Source organism: Mustela nivalis (genome assembly GCF_964662115.1).
Source record: "Mustela nivalis genome assembly, chromosome: 10".
Taxonomy (NCBI): domain Eukaryota; kingdom Metazoa; phylum Chordata; class Mammalia; order Carnivora; family Mustelidae; genus Mustela; species Mustela nivalis.
Window position 1 is genome coordinate 32,699,620 of NC_139029.1, and position 20,272 is coordinate 32,719,891.

Genomic DNA, 20,272 nt, shown 5'->3' on the forward strand with positions numbered 1-20,272 from the left:
TGGGCTTGCTGCTTTGACACCTGTGGAGAGAGCACCTTCAGGCCCTGGGGGCGCTGTCTATGCACATTGGTTTGCGTTGTGCCGCTGGCCCGCTGACTTGCGAGTCCCAGAGTCTTGTGTACTTATGACAGATTCGACATCCGTGGGCTGCTGGTGAGACCCAGGCTTTAGTGCCAGCTTCCCCAGCTGCAGGTTGACCCTGAAGAGTCGGTACATTCAAAATAGCATTTCTCTTGTCTAAGCGGCATTCACATGCAGCTTCAAAAAACACATTTGTATAGAGTTAGATGCTCTGGGCTCTGCAGCCTTGCCCAAACCCGACAGTAAGGAACTTTGCTTCTGTGTCCCAGAGCATTATGTCTCTGCCTCCCTGATTGCTTTCTGTTCTAGTTTACATTTCCTAAAGATCAGACATAAGCTTTCCTGCTAGTCCGGGAACTCCATGAGGAACAGGGCACAGATCAGTCCACCAGTTCCCAGCTTCTGACTCTGAGAGTGCAGGTTTGGTCAGGTCAGATCCCTGGCTGCGCTGGAAGTGGGGTAGTCACTCGGGAGCCTCAGGAAGTCTTTGTGGAGAAAGTTTTTGGCTTTTACAAATGACAGGGGGGAATTGCCTGGGCAAATGTGGAGTCCTCGGAAGGAAACCCCAAAGTAAAAGTCAGAAACTGAACTGAGGGAAGAGTGCCTAAGAAGAGCCAGGGCAGGCTCTGTGTGGGCAGGTGACTGTGACGTAATTGTCTGGGTACACTGGGAGCGCTGTGGAAGGAGGTGGGGCTGGCGACAGGGAGCTGCAGCTGCTGGTGGCATCATGGGTGCACGGTGCCTGTTACCCCCTGCAGCAGGGGGTGGAGGAAGACAAAGAATCCAGGTCTTAGAGCTACTCATTAGGCTTTCTTAGTCATCTGGTCACTCCATTCATTCTTCCATCTGTTTAGCACGTTGATGGAATACCAGCCTCTATGCCAGACCCTCTACAAGATACACTGAGTTAGGATTGTTTAACGGCAAACAACAGAAACGGAATCTGGCTACCTTAAAAGAAAAAGGAATTTGCTGGAAGGTCACATGTACCCATAGAACCCAATTAAAGGTCAAGTAGCTGGTCCTCAGAAAGGACATGAAGGGCAGTGCCAGGAGTCTAGATTACAACGACCCCGTTTTACTCCCTGCTACCACTCAGTTTAAGAGAGAAGGAGACCAGCTAACTAACCTAGCTTTTGTCAAGTGCCTCCACTCTGGGCAGGCAAATCCTGTTTACAGTCTCACCACTCGCCTGCAGGAGAAGGGCAGTTCCTTCAAAGAAATTCAAGGGGCTCGTTTCCAAAAGAAGACAGAAGTGCCTTGAGGACAAATGATTGCTAGTGCTCTAACAGTGTGTTAGAGGGGCCTGAGAGAGGGGTCACAACCTAAGCACAAGGATCAGCGAATGCTCTTCTGAGAGTACATTTGAACTAGGGTCTAAAGGATAAGTGGGAATTAAGCCAAGTAAAGAGGAGAGGACACATTTCAGACAGAAGAACACTGCTTCTAAGAAAAAGTCTTATGGGTGCCTGGGTGGCTCAGTGGGTTAAGCCGCTGCCTTCGGCTCAGGTCATGATCTCAGGGTCCTGGGATTGAGTCCCGCATCGGGCTCTCTGCTCAGCAGGGAGCCTGCTTCCCTCTCTCTCTCTCTCTGGCTGCCTCTCTGTCTACTTGTGATTTCTCTCTGTCAAATTAATAAATAAAATCTTTAAAAAAAAAAAAAGATTAAAAAAAAGAAAAAGAAAAAGTCTTATGTTGAGACAGCTCATGGTTTATTATTATTATTATTATTATTATTATTATTATTATTATTCAAGGAACTGAATGAAGACTGGAATGGCCTGAGCAGAGAGCACAGTAGGGAGAATAGTGCAAGATGGAGATGGAAGGGTAGGTAAAGGCCGAGCCACAAAAGTCCTTGTGGCACTACCAATATACCTGTTGGATTTTGCTTTGATGACTGTTTCTCGAAGGATGAGTGTGTTTGCCAAGTCAGCAGGATGAATGAAGGCACTGCAGATAGAGGAAACGCTGTCTGCAGTAGCTCTCAGGCAGAAAGGCCGTCCAAAGGGGAGTGGCAGAAGGTGAGCCAGGAGGACAGGTACAGACAGAGGAAGAGCTTGCCACACGGCCTAAGCAACAGTGCCGATCCAGCAAAAGCAGTGACCGCGGTGCAGGGAGAAGGATCTGTATTTAGAAATGAGAAAAGATACACCAAACATGTCTTTCTTGGAGGACTGAATGGTAAACAAACAAAACAAAACAAAATGAGGACTGGGGGACAGGGTGCAGTTAAGTCTGATTTGCAGCATTTTGAGTTTGAGGTGACTGTGGGTCCCTTAGGAGCAATGTGTAGGGAATAACCAATGTGGGAAGGGGTTGGGAATAAGGTTTAAAAGCATGTATAAAGGCCTAGAGATGGTAAAGATACTTTGGAGGAAAATAAAGTAGCTGAGCCTGGCCAGAACATAGCATTTGGCAGGGACAGAGTGGGGTGATGCAGGGACTCCAAAAGCTAGGTTGGAATGGTCACCATAGGTCAGATCCTGAAGGGCCTTATGAACCAAGACACTGGGATTCATTCTTAGAACAATAGAGGGCATTCAGAAGTTTTAAGCAAAGTTATTTTATTTATTTTTTATTTTTATTTATTTATTTTTTAAATGTTTTTTAAAAAATTTTTTTAAAGATTTTATTTATTTGAGAGAGAGCATGAGAGGAGAGAGGTCAGCAGGAGAAGCAGACTCTCTGCCGAGCAGGGAGCCTGATGTGGGACTCCATCCCGGGACTCCAAGACTATGACCTGAGCCGAAGGCAGTCGCTTAACCAACTGAGCCACCCAGGTGCCCCTATTTTTAATTTTTTAAAAGATTTTTTAATTTACTTATTGACAGTGAGAGAGAGAAATCATAAGTAGACAGAGAGGCAGACAGAGAGGGGAAAGCAGGCTTCCTGGTGAGCAGAGAGCCCAATTCGGGGTTCGATCCCAGGATCCGGAGATCAGGACCTGAGCTGAAGGCAGAGGCTTAACTCACTGAGTGACCCAGGTGTCTCTTATTATTATTATTTTTTGTTGTTGTTAAGATTTTATTTATTTGACAGCATAAGAAGGGAGAGCTGCAGAGGGAGAGAGAAAAGCAGGCCCCCCACTGAGCAGGGAGCCTGACATGGGCCTCGATCCCAGGACCCTGGCACCATGACTTGAGCTGAAGGCAGACACTTAACTGATTGAGCTGCCCAGGTGTCCCTTAAGCATAGTGGCTCAGTCAGTTAAGTGTCTGACATATGACATAACCATATTTGTCATGTAGAAAGATAGCTCTGGTCACATCAAGAAGAATCTGTTAGAGAGAGACAAGACAGGAGGCAGGTAATCCAAATGAGAGGTGAACCTGGCTTCTTAGTCAAGGAGAGTAAAAATGGACAAAAGTAAGTGGATTTGAGAGCCATTTAGAAGATGAAATTAAAAAGAAAAAAAAAAAACAGGGTAATTCATGCAGTGCAAGGTTTATAGCAGCATTATCCACAATAGCCAAATTATGGAAATAGCCCAAGTGTCCATTGACAGATGAATGGATAAAAAAGATGTGGTATATATACAATGGAATATTACTCAGCCATAAAAGGAGGAAAGCTTGCCATTTGCAAGGACGTGGATAGAGCTAGAGAGTGTTGTGGAAAGTGAAACAAGTCAGAAAAGAACAAATACCATATGATTTCATTTATTTGTGGAATTTAAGAAGCAAAACAAATGAGCCACGGGACAAAAAAGAGAGGCAAACCAAGAAACAGACTCTTAACTATAGAGAACAAACTGGTTATCAGACGTGAGGTGGGTGGGAGGTGGGGGAAATAGGTGATGGGGATTAAGGAGTGCACTTGTGATGAGCACTGGGTATTGTATGGAAGTGTTAAATTGCTATATTGTATACCTGAAATTAATATTACATCACACTGTATGTTAACTAACTGAAATTTAAATTAAAACTTCATTATTTTAAAGATTTTATTTGAGAGAGCGCGAGTGAGGTGAGAGAAAGTACAAGCCAGGCTGTGGAGAGGCAGAGGGAGAAGCAGATTCCCTGCTGAGTAGGGAGCCCAACGTGGGGTTCGTTCCCAGGACCCTGGGATCATGACCTGAGCTGAAGGCAGACAGTTATCAGAGTGAGGCATCCTTAAAGAACAACTTAAAAAAAAAAAAAAAAAAAAAGACACGGTAATTAAATAGAAGGAAATAGGAATCAAGGAATTCTTTCAGGTTTCAAGCTTGGCGGCTGGGTAAATAGTGGTACCATTCATTAAGCCAGGGACTACAGGAGAAGAACCAGGTTCTACATGTGTGAGAATGGTGAAAGAGAACTCTGTATGGGGCAGCCTGAATTTCAAGTGTATGTAGGAAGCAGATATGTCCAGCAGTCAGCTGGATATACAAGTCTGGACCTCAGGAGAGGAAAACCTCAGACCGAAGACTGAGACTAAAATCCACCTTGCCTCCCATCTTAACCCTACAAAGCTTAAAAGCAAACCTTGAAAGGATCAAACGTTCTAAGTAATTTAACTGCACCTCAAAAATAAATAAGGAATGCACAAATATCCTGCACCCAACAAAGTAAAGTTCACATGGCTGGCATCCCATCAAGAATGACCAAGCTCACCTGCTCACCTGAAACTAATACAACACTGTATGTTAACTATACTGGAGTTAAAATGAAAAACTTATGGGTGCCTGGCTGGCTCAGTCTGTGGAGCATGTGACTCTTGATCTCAGGGTTATAAGTTTGAGCCCCACGTTAGGTAGAGATTGCCTTTTAAAAATCCTAAAAAAAATTAAATTAAAAACTTAAAAAATGTTTTATATATAATGACCAGGTAATTCAGAAAAGCATGAAAAAAAAATAATCCATAATTAGGAGAAAAAAACAGTCAATAGAAATAGACCTAGTGAGGGACGCCTGGGTGGCTCAGTTGGTTAAGCAGCTGCCTTCGGCTCAGGTCATGATCCCAGCGTCCTGGGATCTAGTCCCACATCGGGCTCCTTGCTCTGCAGGGAGCCTGCTTCTCCCTCTGCCTCTGCCTTCCACTCTGTCTGCCTGTGCTCACTCTCACTCTCTCTCTCTCTGACAAATAAATAAATAAAATCTTTAAAAAAAAAAAAAAAAGAAATAGACCTAGTGATAACAAGTGATAGAATTAGTAGGCAGAGACATTTGAAACATACTATATCTTCAAGAAGATAGAAGAAAACATGAGAATATTAAGGAAAGACATTTAAGATATAAAAAAAGAAATTTAGAGGTAAAAAATAGCATTTGTGATGAAAACTATACCAAACCAATAAATAGTCAGTTAGATACTGCAGAAGATAAGAGTGCCGAACTAGAAGATACTTTAATAGGAATTATCTAGAGTAAATACAGAGTGCAAAATTGCTGGGAAAAAAAAAAAGAACAGAGCACTTCAGTGAGTGGTGGAACGTCAGGCAGCCTAATACTTGTATTATTGGAACTCCCCTGAAAAGAGGGGAGAGCAGAAAAAATTTTGAAGAAATAATGGCTAGAAAATTTTCACATTTGATAAATATAGATCCAAGAAGCTCCGTGAACCCCAAACCCAGGAAAGGTGATGAAAACTGCACCATAGCACATCATGAATACTCCCCCTTATGGTTCCAGGAAGCTGGCAACGTGAGGTCTCACATGGCAGAGCCAGGCTTCAGGTCTTCTGGAAGGTGGAGGGAGGTGAGCCAGAGGGTAACATGAGAAAGATTTTAAAAGGAGATTGGTGCGGGGAAAAAAAAAAATCCCACAGCAGCATGAGGATGAGAGGGGAAAAGTCCACTGCCCATTGTAACAGAGGCCCATTTGACATAGCCTGTGACCATACCTGTTGTTCCTCCCAGAGGTTAAGCTAGCTCTCAGTTTTCCAAAGACTTCCTACTGTTCCTGAGAGCCTGCCTTTGTCCGGGAGAGCACATTCCTTCTTCTGGAAAATGCTCGTAACCACATGTGTCCTGTGGGAATCATGATTCTTTAAAACCCTTGTCTCCTGTCAGTGTGATGAGAGCAGGCGTGAGGAAACGGATGCACACCAGGCCACTCCTGAACCTTCCCTGGGAGTTTGGCTATTAGGAGCAGAAAGACCGAGTCTCTCTCTGTTTTCAGAGGCAAAGCTGAAGATGTGTGTCTGAAAGTTGCTGGCAGCATGTTTTCTGACAGGAAGGAAGCCGGTCAGGAAGAGTAATGGCTGAGGGAGGCCCAGTGGTGTTCCAGTCAACTTTCCATGGTCCCTGAAGCCCTCTGCACCTTGGTCCTTTCCACAGTTCAGTTGTGTGAACCATTAAATTGCCCTTTTTGCCTGAATTAGTACAACCAGTGTATTGAACATTCAAGACACCTCAGGGAATAATCAAAGCTGACTTTATTTTGTCTCCCTGTGTCCCCTTAAAATGTTTTCAGTGTGGGAGGTCCAGAGAATTTTTTTGATACCTCTGAGGTGATAAAAATCCCATGGTCACATTGAGTCACCAATTCCAAAATTAGAGTATCCAGCCTTATGTAAGAGCCATAGCTTTCAATTCATTCAAAGCTACAGTGACTTTCCCTCCCTGCCCTCAGGGCTTCGTACCAGCAGGTGTCTGACCCTGGGAAGGCGATGTGCCCTGCTTGGCCTTCTCCTCCCACTCCTCCCCAGATGCTGGCTGCCGCTTCTGACCTCTTTGGAATCGCTGGGGAAAGGAGAGAGAGAATGGGAGCAGAAAAGTCACAAGATCCTGTTCACACTCTCTCAGCTGCTGAGTGTTTAAAGCTAACGTTTCGGGCGCCTGGGTGGCTCAGTGGGTTAAAGCCTCTGCCTTCGGCTCAGGTCGTGATCCCAGGGTCCTGGGATTGAGTCCCGCATCGGGCTCTCTGCTCAGCGGGGAACCTGCTTCCTCCTCTCTCTCTGCCTGCCTCTCTGCCTACTTGTGATCTCTATTTGTCAAATAAATAAATAAAATTAAAAAAAAAAAAGCTAACGTTTGTGGGGTGCTCTGATAGGCATTTTAGAGACCCTCCTCCAACGAGGGACCTCTGCTTTGCAGTTCCCTTGAGAGGGGCAATGTGCCCACCAGAGCCTTGTCACTCCTTCTGCAGCTCCTGGACTTGGTGTCTGCCCTACTGCTCTCTGCAGCAGCCCTGGCCACCCTCTGGACGGGTGTTTTGGAAGGGACTCCAAACAAACCCACACCAGCTCATTCACACATCCTTTTCTGCAACAAATTCTGGGAGCACTGGCCAGTTCTAACGCACCTCTCCTTTGCATCCAGCCCACCTTTCGTCCTTTACACCGGTCAGCTGGAAGTCAGGCACCGGAAGTCCGCCATGTTCCCCACTCTCGAAGGGTCAAAGTGAAGCCTCCCTCCCCAGGCGTGAGGGAGAGACGAGTACTGCCCATCCTGCCCCTTCAGTGAGATGGAGTCCCTAGCACAGCTCTTTCCAGGGAAGCAGTTCAAATTCTCCCTCCTTAATTGCTTAGAGCTGGTTACTTTTATATTTGGTGGAGGGAGGAGGGCCTTTCGAATTATGTAGCAAGCTCTCAGATATTTTTTACAGCTCAGTCTAGAACCTCACTTTAGTGTCTGAAGTGTATCATCCCACAGGCTTCGCTGAAATTTTTTTTTTTTTTAAAGAGACCAAGCGAGTGAGCGAGCAATGGGGCGAGGGTGGGGTGGCGCAGAGGGAGACTGAGGATCCTAAGCAGCCTCCAGGCCCAGTGCAGAGCCTGACTCGGAGCTGGATCTCACGACCCTGAGATCGCAACCCGAGCCGAAATCCAGGGTCGGACGCCTCACAGACTGAGCCACCCAGGTGCCCCTGAAATGCTCTTTTTAGTGTGCTATTAGATTATTGATTCGGATACATGACTGTCGTGTTCAAATAGTCCCGGTAATAACAGTCAGCAGACACTTAGGGACCATCGACCAGGTGCAGCCACAAAAGAGAAATGTTTCCAGTCCTCATGGGCTGCCAGCCTAGGACAGAGTTTATAGACAGAGAGCCCACTGGCTGAGAGTCCTGCCTGGGGACATATTTTGGGTAATCCTCCTACTAATCTTTAAATTTTCCTTGAATGTACTGTTAATAGTTACACACTTGAGGGTTTACCTTTAAAGAATTCTTGGCTTTAAAAAAAAAAAAATCAGAACGTGGCAATGCTGGGCCTGCATCACTGGCTGCCTTTGTTATCTGGCGCTGGTGGAGACCCCCCCCTTCGGCGAAGCATGGAGTCTCCAGATGGGCTCCACTCCCTCTTGGCTCTGTGACCCGAAGGCAATGTCAGTTGCCATTTATCACTGTTGGGCTCACACAGTTACCTTTCCTTAAATTACAGAGTTAAATGAAATATCTCTGGTACTCAGAGCAAGAGCAAAGACAACAGTCCAGGAGAGGCACGAAGGGAATTTCTTTAGAAACACAAAGTCTTCTTATCTCTTTACTATGCAGTTAGCATGTGTATGTGGGAAACCAAACTTAAGACACCACTGGAAAATAATCTGTAGACTTTATGGCTACTGTACAAAAATGCACAGTGAGAAAAAGACATTTCAACAGGATTTGTTTTCAGTGCAGCTAAAATCAGTAGTATGAGTTACTATGGGAGAGTATCACATTCCCCCTCCTTCCCTCGTTTGTGTTATGTTCTTACTTGGCCCTGACATCTGAGTTTGCAATAAGGGGAAAACATTCTCTGGTGTCTGGAAGGAACCAGCCAAAGCATGGATTCAGTGTAGGTCCAGGGAAGTCTTAGGTTGGGCCCGAGGAGCCATAGCAGGCTGGTCGCCCCAAGGTTATGACCACGTGGGGAAAACCAACAGGTGTGGGCACATTAATGAGATTTTCTTTTTTTTTTTTTTAATGGAATGACGAATAGTCTTGCTGGAAGAGTATTAACCTTCGAAACTAACCCTTTTTGCAAATTTTGTTTTCAGTTTATTTTTAAAATTGAAGCCTTTTTTTTTCCTTGCTGACTTTTATAGATTCCTGATATATTAGGCAGTCTCCCATCCACTTATCTGAGTTAGAGCAAAAACAGAATTATTTTGAGGAAAGGCTTTGACTGCCCGAGCGTATTCTCCTGGGAGGCCAGCTTCTATTGGGCTGTGTGTCCTAGTTGGTATCTTCAGTTTCAAGAAGAGGAGTTACTCTCTCATGGCAGCTCTGCTGCTTAAGAAAGAGTTCAAATCCAGGCCTTACTTGGCCTTGCAGAATGGGTCCTTCGAGGTACTTGTCAGTATGTGTAACTCCTCTTGGCTCATCTTTGCTTATTAAAGACCAAGTTCCTCCAAAGCCTTGCCTCATGGTCTTTTTCATTTAGTTGTTTGGTTTCAGTATTCTCTTTTATCCTCTGGTGAAGCCAGGCCAACTGAGAGCTACATTCATAGGCTGCCTTATTTTGATGTAGCCACTCTACACACACACACACATACAAACACACACACTTTGCAATCATTGAACAAAGGTACAAGAAATCACTTTACGGCAATTCTCAAGTCTTTGTAGCATGAATAGCTGTGATTCTCTTGGTTTATTTTATGAACACTATAAACCATTTGATCAGTGCTTTGCACATAGCTTTTGCTAATGCTGAAGAAATCTTGGGGTGGGATAAATCTGTAACCTTCCTCCAGCGAGCACATAGGACCTTATAGGTCATCCGGTTTTGGTATTCTTGTCCTGGTTGTATTTTGTTATTTTTCTTATGCTTATTTTCCCCTTTGGTCCCAGATATCTTCTTTTTAAAAATCTTGTACTTTCTGCAACTTTGTAAAACTACTTCAACTTCATTTTACAATGAGGGAAGATGTAAACTGTCCAGGATTTATCAGTTGTTGTAGACATCTTACAACTTATTTTTAGATTTCATTTTCAGTTCCCTAATATTTATGTAACTAGATCTGTCAAGTCTTTGTGGCTGTCATGAAGAGGCTGAGTTCATTGCCATGGATTTGAAGACCCCTTGGCTATGGAGTGAAGATGTAGTGAACACGACTGCTTCAGCAAAAATTATGATTCGAGCTTAGAGGAAGCAGAGATTGCTTCTGGCCCTGTTATTTCTCCAGGGGTCCAGTTTTGTGGTTTAAGTAAATGTCAGTCAAGTACCACATTTAAACAGGAAGGCAGTTACATGCCAGCATAGGACTGTTGGCTTAGAGGGTCTGGGAAACACCTGGCATTGAACCTGGTCCTTCATAAAACAGGTGTTCAGCAGTTCTCTGACGTAAATTTAGTCGTGACTTATGTGTTTGGCTCTGTTCCTTGAGCAGTTGTCTGTCCCATGGTCTGTGTCTGGGAAATGCAACCTGCTCATGTCAGCAGTGGCTTGACTCCAGTGACATTTTCTGCTTTTCTTTTTCAGAGTATGATCGGTTGGGTTTCCTCCTGAAGCTGGACTCCAAGCTGTGAGTAGAATACAAAAGCGCCTTAATTCTGTGGTAGAGATGTCTGTGGGAGCTGGGTTCCAACTTCAAAGGGTCACGTGCTCTGCCCCGTGTCTGTTGGGGAACTCCCTGGGGTCTCTGGCCTCAGTCTGCCAGCAGACTCTTGGGGCATGTAGCACTTGCAGGGGCCCAGAGAGGATGGGATTGTGGATGCAAACATAAGGCCTGAGACTTGGCTGGCATGGACAGCTCCTGCCAGGTTCGGGGGACAAGGAGTCCCCCGGGAAGGCTTCTACTACAGAGCAGAGGATGGTTGAGTATGGTTGAGTTGCAGCAGGAAGCAGTGACCAGGCAAAGATGTCCTGCAGCCTGGCGTGCAAAGCCTTCTGTGATCAGACCCCCTCCCCTGCAGTAGTTCCTGTCCGTCTGTCGCAGGCAAACTCTCCATTCCCCTCTACCTCGGCTTGTGCTTATTATCTGTGCCTGTGCTGCCCTTTCCTTGCTGCCCACCTCGGAAAACTCAAAGACCGCCTCTTTCCTACACAAAATTCATGATCTCTTCCGTGATGCTTCCTTTGTCACCAGTGATCTCATCGTACTATAATTAACTGTGTGATAATTGTCAATTTATTAAGAGTACGGGCTTGGTGCCAGGCTCGCTTGGTTGGAATCCTGGATTGCCATTTCCTTTCTTTGTCATTTGGGGCAAACTCCTGAGCCAGTTTGAGCCTCAGCTCCATCTGTAAGATGAGGACACCAATATGCCTACCTCCCAGGGTTATGGTAAGGATTTAATGGAAATGATTAATTTGTACGGATTTTCAACGACAGAGTGTCTAATCCTCTGTTCTGGCCTTCTTGGTCTCTCTAGCACCTAACCAGGGCTGGGGTGTTTGTGAGGTGCTGGACCGTGGCTGTGTAGATGGATGCATGAAGGACAGGTGGATGACCGTGCACTTCCCCTTTAGGCTGGGGTGCCTCGAGATGGGGCTGCAGCCATTCTGTGTGTCTGTGCCCTGCATGGCTCCTCGCACCTGGCTGGTTTGCAGTAAATGGTTGCAAAACCGCCGGTGGCTCGTTTCAGTTATCTGTCGTCTTTGTGCACCCATGGCCCTTGTTCCGTCCCAGATGGATGTGGAAGATGGGAATTGTGTTTCCTTCCTTTCCTCCCTTGCATGAGCCCTTGACCATAGCTTGTGACGGTGATGACTGCACCTACACACGAGACATCAAATCTGGGGCTCTCCGGCTTTCCCACTGAATTGTCCAGCCTCTAGGCCTGTTTCATGGTTGTCTGGCTTTGTGGTTCTTGTACCTCGTACTGTGAGTTCAGGTGTCATAATTCTCCCAGCTTTTACACATCACGGAGGCAGCCCCAAGGGAAGGATGGTCTGCTCTTTACACCAGGTGAGCATAGAGATGTCAGCCACATGTTAACATCTGGGCAATGGGGCCCAGTCATGCTAGAAAGCCACAGGCTATCCCCTTGGAAAAGTTCTTAATTTAGTGCTCTGGGCGAAAAAGAAGTCAAGCATAAGCTGTAAACCAGTGAAATGCCACCAGAATGGAAGAGATGTAGTGATTTACCAAGTCAGATCACATTGATGAACAAAAGGCATGTTTCCTAGGACATATTAACTACAGTATTTAAACTGTCTCCAGCAACGTAAGGAGGGAAATTAGGAGGACAATCCTGTCGCTGCTGAGCTGGCTAGTACATGGTGGGCTGTTGTGCGGCTCTCTGTTGCCCACCAGGCCAGGCCCATGAACCATTTGAGTCAACTTGGTCTTTAGCCTAGGGAATAACTCACAAGTTAAGGTACAAACCAGAATGTTTCTGCCTCTGATTGCAAAGACTTCTCCAGTCCAGTGCTTATCTTCAGAAGAAAGAGTAGCCATGTGCAAATGATTTTTATCTGCTTCCAGGGAAAAGTTTCCAAGTTCAGGGTTCTGAGCTCTGGAGGTGATCCCTTAGCAGTGGCCGGATCTCCTCTTCTGAAGTAGCCTCCTGCTGGATTGCGTTCTACTTCTTTTTTTTTTTTTTTTTTTTTTTAAGATTTTATTTATTTATTTGACAGAGAGAAATCACAAGTAGTCGGAGAGGCAGGCAGAGAGAGAGAGAGAGGGAAGCAGGCTCCCTGCTGAGCAGAGAGCCCGATGTGGGACTCTATCCCAGGACCCTGAGATCATGACCTGAGCCGAAGGCAGCAGCTTAACCCACTGAGCCACCCAGGCGCCCCACGTTCTACTTCTGAAGTACAGGAGGGAACACGGACTTGAATCAGAAGGGCTAGATTTAAAATCTGCCCCTGATGCTTAGAATTACATGACTGTAGATAATTTGTCTGAGTTCTCTGAAAACCAGTGTTTCCTTATGAAAAACACAGATGATAATACCTGCCTCCCAAGGTTTTTAGGAAGAATACAAGAAAGGCTTGTATAAAATATGAATACATTTATAAATGTAAGAATTTCTTTTTATTTGTCTTGATTGAATTTGTTTAGATTTTGAAATATTTAATTTTCTAAAGTAAACCTTTTTTTTTTTAGAGAATTAAGTTTTAAAATTGAATTATAGTTGACACACGATGTCACATTAGCTTCAGGTGTACAACATAGTGATTTGAAGAGTCTGTATGTTATGCTTTGCCTACGGCAAGTGTATCTACAATCTGTCACTATACTTCTGGAGTATAGGAATGCATATGTTCTGGAAAATTTTCAGGCATTATCTTTTTAAATATTGCCTTTGCCCACTCTCTCTCTACTCCCCTTTAATCAGCTTAAATGTTAGACCTTCTCATTCTAGCCTCCAGGTCCACCATCATCTCTTCCCTATTTTTCCATCTTTTGATCCTTTCCACATTAAACTGGAATCCCAAAGGACTCCGCGTAGGATGAACTAGAAGGAAACCTGCACTTCTCCACCAGAAAAGGTTGCCAGAACTCTGAGTGGATCAGGGCCATAAGTTAATAAAAAGTAACACTTGGTATTTGCAGCCAAGTGATCTATGGAATCTTGAGCCATGAACTTTTAAGTATATGAAAGTTTAAGGTAGTCTAGACTGGCAGTGCCACCAAGGTCTTGGCAGAGGCAAATGTAAGTCTGCTCTGGAGGAAGACGTGAGCTCCTTGCAAATAACCTTTCAAGGAAATGAACAGTAAAAACAAATAAGTGCACGAGGAAGGCTCCATTAGTGAGAACCATGAAAAACCCCAGACAACAGAGGGGGACCCACAAAGACTTGTGAAATTGGAATTATCAGACACAATTGATAAAGCAGTTGCATATATACTATATTTAAAGAAACAAAGACAAGGGGCGCCTGGGTGGCTCAGTGGGTTAAAGCCTCTGCCTTCGGCTCAGGTCATGATCCCAGCATCCTGGGATCAAGCCCCACATCGGGCTCTCTGCTCAGCAGGGAGCCTGCTTCCTCCTCTCTCTCTGCTTACTTGTAATCTCTGTCTGTCAAATAAATAAATAAAATCTTTAAAAAAAAAAATAAAGAAACAAAGACAAGATTGAAGTATGTATTACATACATGGAATAGGAGATTATAAAAAAACAAAATATTAGATTGGAGAAACGAAACTTCTAGAATTGAAAAACACATTTAGTAAAATTAAAAAGTCAGTAGGAGGGGCATCTGGGTGGCTCAGTGGGTTAAAGCCTCTGCCTTCGGCTCAGGTCATGATCCCAGGGTCCTAGGATCAAGCCCCACATCGGGCTCTTCTCTCCACAGGGGGCCTGCTTCCTCCTCCCTTTCTGCCTGCTTCTCTGCCTACTTATGATCTCTGTCTGTCAAATAAATAAATAAAATCTTTAAAAAAAAAAAAGGCAGTAGGATTTAGCAGTAGATAGATAGACCTGAAGACCGTGTGAGTGAATGGAAAGATAAGTCAGAAGAAATGATCTGTAATGGGTTGGCCAACTTTTTCTGTAAGGGCCAGATGGTTACCATTTTAGCCAATGTTGGCTTTATTGTTTCTGTTGCAACTACTCAGCTCTGCTGCTGTAACACAAAAGCAGCCAGGGGCAGCACGTAGACAAATGAGTAGGTCTGTGTTCCAAAGAAATTTCATTTATGGACACTGAAATTTTAATATGATTTTTATGTACCATGAAATAGTCTGATTTTTTTTTTTTCCTCAGCTATTACAAGTAATTCTTAACTCATGGGCCTTAAGAAAAACAAGATAGTGGATTGGATTTGGCCACAAATCCTAGTTGCCTTAATTGAGAGTTCTGCACAGATAGAGCTGCGTGAAAATTGTCTCCCCACCTCAGGTGCATTTCATTCTTGAAATCCTATTACACAGAAATACTCTTAATTAAAATGTTTCTATATCTGATGATTCTCCACAAATCTGGGAGTAGATGTTTTGGATTTTTTTTTGAGGGGGGGTGGGGGTTTCACTATATTCTCTTAATTATATCTCTGTGGAGAAAAATAGTTTAATATTTCTTTTGGGAATTCCCTACTGCTTGTGTTAGAGGACAAAATCACGTGTCAGCACTACAAAAGTTGTTCAGAATAATTACATGCAGTGAGCTGTATGAAACCTTTTAGCTGCAAGCTATGATGTTCAGGAGGGCAATGGTTTTTGGTGGTTAAAACTTTGGGTGTCAGACATGGGATTTTTAAAGCCCAATTCCATGTCTTACTAATTATAATCTTGAGTGAGTTATAAAGTGGGGATAATACTAATCATCCAAGGATACGATTCAGCTTATCTGTGTCTGCTGAACTGGGAAGGGTATAACCCCAAAATGAGACTTGAACCTCAGCTTACCTCCTGCTCCCTGTCCCAAATTTTCATTTTTTTTCACTTATTCACTTAGCAAATATTTCTTTAAAAAAAAAAAATTATTTATTTATTTGAGAGAGAAAGAGTGTGTGTGCGTGAGCAGGGAGAGGTGCAGAGAGAGGGGTAGAGGGAACCCCAAGCAGACTTCCTGCTGACAGTGGAGCCTGACCCAGGGCTTGATCTCATGACGCCGAGATCATGACCAAGAGTTTGACACTCAGCTGACTGAGTGTGCCGCCCAGGTGCCCCGGAAGTATTTCTTGAGGACCAGCTATGCTCTTTGTAACTGGCATAAAACTGGTAATTCTGAGCCAAACAGATGACCTTAGAAGCGTGATTGGAACGGGTGTGTTGTGAGCTAAAGACTTGGTGAATGGGAAGGGAGTAAATGAGAACAGTGCGGGGGAGCCGTAGGGGGTAGTGTTTCTGGATAGTGTCAACAATGAATGGGTTTTTGTTTTTTTATTTTATCTGATCAGAATGACATAAGTGGTGGCTTGAGAGCCTAGATGGAGTGCAGAGAGGCTACAAGGGGTCCTCAGCTGGATGGGGAAGACAAGAATGAACAGCCTTGGGTGCCTGGGTGGCTCAGTTGTTAAGTGTCTGCCTTTGGCTCGGGACATGATACTGGGGTCCTGGGATGGAGCCCTGCCTCGGACTCCCTGCTTGCCAGGAAGCCCGCATTCCCTCTCCCACTCCCCCTGTTCGTGTTCCTGCTCTTGCTGTTTCTCTGTCAAATAAATAGATAAAAATCTTTTAAAAAAAGAAAAGAAAAGAAAGAGCAGCCTCCATCACACAAGGCTGGAGAGGAAATGGGGGGAGTCCCAGGTTTCTGTGAGAGCAGCAGATGGAAGGCACGTTCACCGAAGAAGCTGAAGATGTAAAGGGACAAGACTTCACAGATCACAGTGGAAAGTTGGCATCGTGCAGGCAGGGAGAAGCGGGAGACAGGGCCGAGAAGAAGCAGAGAACAGTGACTTACGCATGAGGAACCCGACAAGGACATCATTGAGGGACTGAACAAGAAAAGCCAGGATGTGAGGCTGCCCCAAGATTGCCCAAGGATTAATCTTATGTTCCCCTGGGGTGGGCGTGGGGGACGCTCAGGCTCTCAGTGTACTCCGCTACAGCTTGATGGGATGATACCTGTAGGGGGAAGGGAGGCAGTCTGGGTCCTGGGGAGGCTCTGGGTTCTCTAAAAGTCCGCTGTTCAAAGTTGGGGTTCCTGAGGAAAGGCTCAGGGCTACCGGCTTCTGCCCCAACAGTGAGGTGAGCAGTTTCCTCCTTTATTCAACCCATGTCTTGAGCAGCTTCAGTGTGTCAAGCAAGGTTCTGTTCTATGAGAATATCCCAGTGAGCAAGATAGTCATTAAACAAAAAGCGTAACTGAGGAGTAAAGTTTTCAGTATCTTGGAAGGTGAGAAGTGGCACCGCAGAAAAGAGAGCCGGACATGGGAACGCTGGAGGAGAGATGATGAGTTTGAATGCGGTTGTCAGGATAGACCCCATTGGACATTTGAGCGAGACCTCAAAGGAAGAGAGAGCGTTAGGCCCACCAGTAATCTGGAGGCAGATAATCTGGAGGCCCACCAGTAATCTGGAGCACAGAGCCTGAAGGAAATCTCACTTATGAGGGATGTGACACCAGCAGCCAAGAATCTGCCCTTGATTCTGGTGGAGAGAGGACCCACCAGAGCCTCGAAGGAGCCCGCCCCTGGTGCCCAGGTAGGTGGGTGTCCTGAGCGCATGACAGCCTTCAGGGAGCTGACTTAGCTAAGCGGGGGTTTCAGCTCAGTGTGGGTAGGTGCCCTGCGCTCTGAAAGGGTCCGGCTGTTGCCAGCATGTGGTGTGCTGTAGTCACCATGTGGGCGAGAACACGGGACTGGAGTGCTCAGTCTGCTTTCGTAAGGAATTCTCTGTGAAGACACAAAAATACGAAAGCCAAAACCAATCATTTTTAACCTCCAAAGGCTTGTGAAAACGCAGGTCATCTGTGAAAGGCCTACAAACCTGGGACAGTCTAAAATATACCCCAAGGCCTAGTTTGCTGTTTCCTGCACCGCCTTCCAAGTTCCCTATAGATACACCGGGAGAGTGTTGATTGAACACGTAGTATATGCCTGATGCTGTACTTGGCACTTTCTGGGTTACCCATCCTCACTACAGCTGCTTAGAAGACCTCACCAGTCCCGTGGCTTAGATCCCCTGTCATCCGAAGCTGATGACTCCTGAACATATAGTACAAGCCTGGTCCTCCTTACCCTGCTTCAGAATCATTTACCCAGTTGCTTCCTTTACGTGGGTGTATAAGCATCTCACACTTCACAGGTCTAGAACCAAACTCTGGATTCATGCTCCAGAATCTTCCCTAACCCAGTACATGGTAACTTCATCCTTCCAGTTGCTTGGGTCAAAAACCTTAGTTAGCATCGGGGCGCCTGGGTGGCTCAGAGGGTTAAGCCTCTGCCTTTAGCTCAGGTCATGGTCTCAGGGTCCCGGGATGGAGCCCTGCAACGGGCTCTCTGCTCAGCAGGGAGCCCGCTTCCCCCTCTCTCTCTGCCTGCCTCTCTGCCTACTTGTGATCTCTCTCTCTGTGTCAGATAAGTAAATTAAAAAAAAAAAAAAATCTTAAAAACAAACAAAGAAACCTTAGCATCATGTCTTTGACACTAACCATCAGCAAAACCTGTCAGCTTTACCTTAAATATCTGGAGATCCAGCCACTTTTCACTCCCTCTCCCACCATCACTCTGTCCAGATAACCACCAGCTCCTACATGATAGCACTCCTGCCTGCTTTCACGCTTGCGTCCTGGTGGGCTAGTTCCACACTTGAAGCCAAAGTGATCCATCCTGTTAAGTGCAAGATAGACTCAGTTCTCCTGTGCTCAGAACTCCCCCAGGGCTCCCCATTTCTCTTGTGAGAGTTTTTACCACTCTCAGCCAAGGTCCTTCCTCGGTCTAGACCCCTGTTATCTTACCACCCCCCCTGTTTATTATGCTATACTGGGCTCCTGACTGTGCCTCCAGGCACATTCCTGCCTCCAACTCTTGGCATTTGCTCAGATCTTTGTCTGGGATGCTCTTCCCAAGACATCTGCAGAGACTGCCTCACCTTTTCAGACCTTAGCTCAAGTGTCCCCTCCTCATCCCACTTAAAGTTGTAACCCTAACCTCTGTTGGCATTCCCCATCCCCCTACTGTGCCATTTTTCTCCGGAGTGTTTCTCCCTGTTGGAAATCTATGTTTTATCTACTTACTTGTCTAGAGGGAGGGCAGGTGGAAGGGGTTTGTCTGTTTTTTTCACTACTACGTCTTAGCACCTAAAACAGAATTACCAGCACCTGGTAGTTCTCAGGAAACATTTGTTGAATGAATGAATTGGTGGACCATTCTATAAAGTAGGTGGTATTTTTTTTTAAGATTTTATTTATTTGAGAAAGAGCAAAAGAGAGAGAGCATGAGAGCAGGAGGAAGGGACAGAGGGAGAGGGAGAAGCAGACTCCCCACTGAGCAAGAAACTTGATGTGGGACTCTGATCCCGAGGACCCTACAATCATGACCTGAACTGAAGGCAAACACTTCAATTGACCTAACCACCCAGGCACCCCAGAAATAGGTGGTATTTATTTATTTATTTATTTATTATTATTATTTTTTAAATTTATTTGACAGAGAGAGATTATAAGTAGGCAGAGAGGCAGGCAGAGAGAGAGAGGAGGAAGCAGGCTCCCTGCCGAGCAGAGAGCCTGATGCCTGATGCGGGACTCGATCCTAGGACCCCGAGACCATGACCCGAGCCGAAGGCAGTGGCCCAACAAACTGAGCCACCCAGGTACCCGAAATAGGTGGTATTTAAATGCATTTTTTAAAAAAGATTTTATTTGTTTAACAGACAGAGATCATAAGTAGGCAGAGAGGCAGGCAGAGGGGGGAGGGGGAAGCAGGCTCCCCTCTGAGCAGAGAGCCCGATGCAGGGCTCCATCCCAGGACCGTGAGATCATGACCTGAGCAGAAGGCAGAGGCTTTAACCCACCGAGCCACCCATATGCCCCTATTTAAATTCATTTTAACAAATGAGAAAGTCACTGTAGAAATAATTTACCGGTTTACAGAAATGGATGTGATCAAGCCAGCATTCAGACCCCTTTCCACCTGGCTTCAGACTTTGTCCTCATCCCACTCTAACATAGAACTTTCTCTTTTTTCCCAAATCCACACTGTCAGTTTGATCCTAAGTAAGTTAAGTAAGGATGGGAGGTAGGAATGTCCTGCTCCCAGGTGTGCTCCCAGTGCCTTGTCTAGTGTTCCTGGTGCGCAGTGAATAGTCAATAAATGTGTGGTAAGTCAATCAAGGACAGAGGAGGAAGATAGAAGACAGAATAGTGCCATCTGTAATAATGGAACCCAGACCCTAAGTCTCAGTATTGGAAGATTTTGGAGGCTTGGGAAATGCAGGGACGAGGACTGTCACGTGACCCCATCTTTAACCCTGTGCGTTATCATGTCCTGGAGGATCTGTCACGTCAAGAACTGCCCCCACCATCAGGTTGACTGTAGAGAGCATGAGTTCTCTTTAATGCTTTAAAAAAGAGTGGGGGTAGACAAACCATAAGTGACTCTTAATCTCACAAAACAAACTGAGGTTTGCTCGGGGGAGGGGGGTTGGGAGAAGGGGGGTTGGGGTTATGAACATTGGGGAGGGTATGTGCTATGGTGAGTGCTGTGAAGTGTGTAAACCTGGAAATTCACAGACCTGTACCCCTGGGGATAAAAATATATTATATGTTTATAAAAAATTTAAAAAAAAGAAAGAGTGAGGGTGGGGCGCCTGGGTGGCTCAGTGGGTTAAAGCCTCTGCCTTCTGCTCGGGTCATGATCTCAGGGTCCTGGGATTGAGCCCCGGAACGGGCTCTCTGCTCAGTGGGGAGCCTGCTTCTTCCTCTCTCTCTGCCTGCCTCTCTGCCTGCTTGTGATCTCTGTCTGTCAAATAAATAAATAAAATCTTAAAAAAAAAAAAAAGAGTGGA

At 45.4% G+C, this 20,272-nt stretch overlaps 1 protein-coding gene across 3 annotated transcripts in view; it reads left to right on the forward strand.

Moving 5' to 3' along the window:
* The window catches only part of ST3GAL3 (ST3 beta-galactoside alpha-2,3-sialyltransferase 3), a 191,546-nt gene that overhangs the window by 81,489 nt on the left and 89,785 nt on the right, over positions 1 to 20,272 (forward strand). For 2 of the 3 annotated variants that reach the window (XM_082687201.1, XM_082687202.1), the window contains one exon: positions 10,414 to 10,456. In XM_082687201.1, coding sequence (XP_082543327.1) covers positions 10,414 to 10,456 — 43 coding nt within the window. Of the gene's footprint in view, positions 1 to 10,413; positions 10,457 to 14,644; positions 14,724 to 20,272 lie in introns of those variants that run through there. The other variant, XM_082687203.1, reaches the window with a different exon arrangement.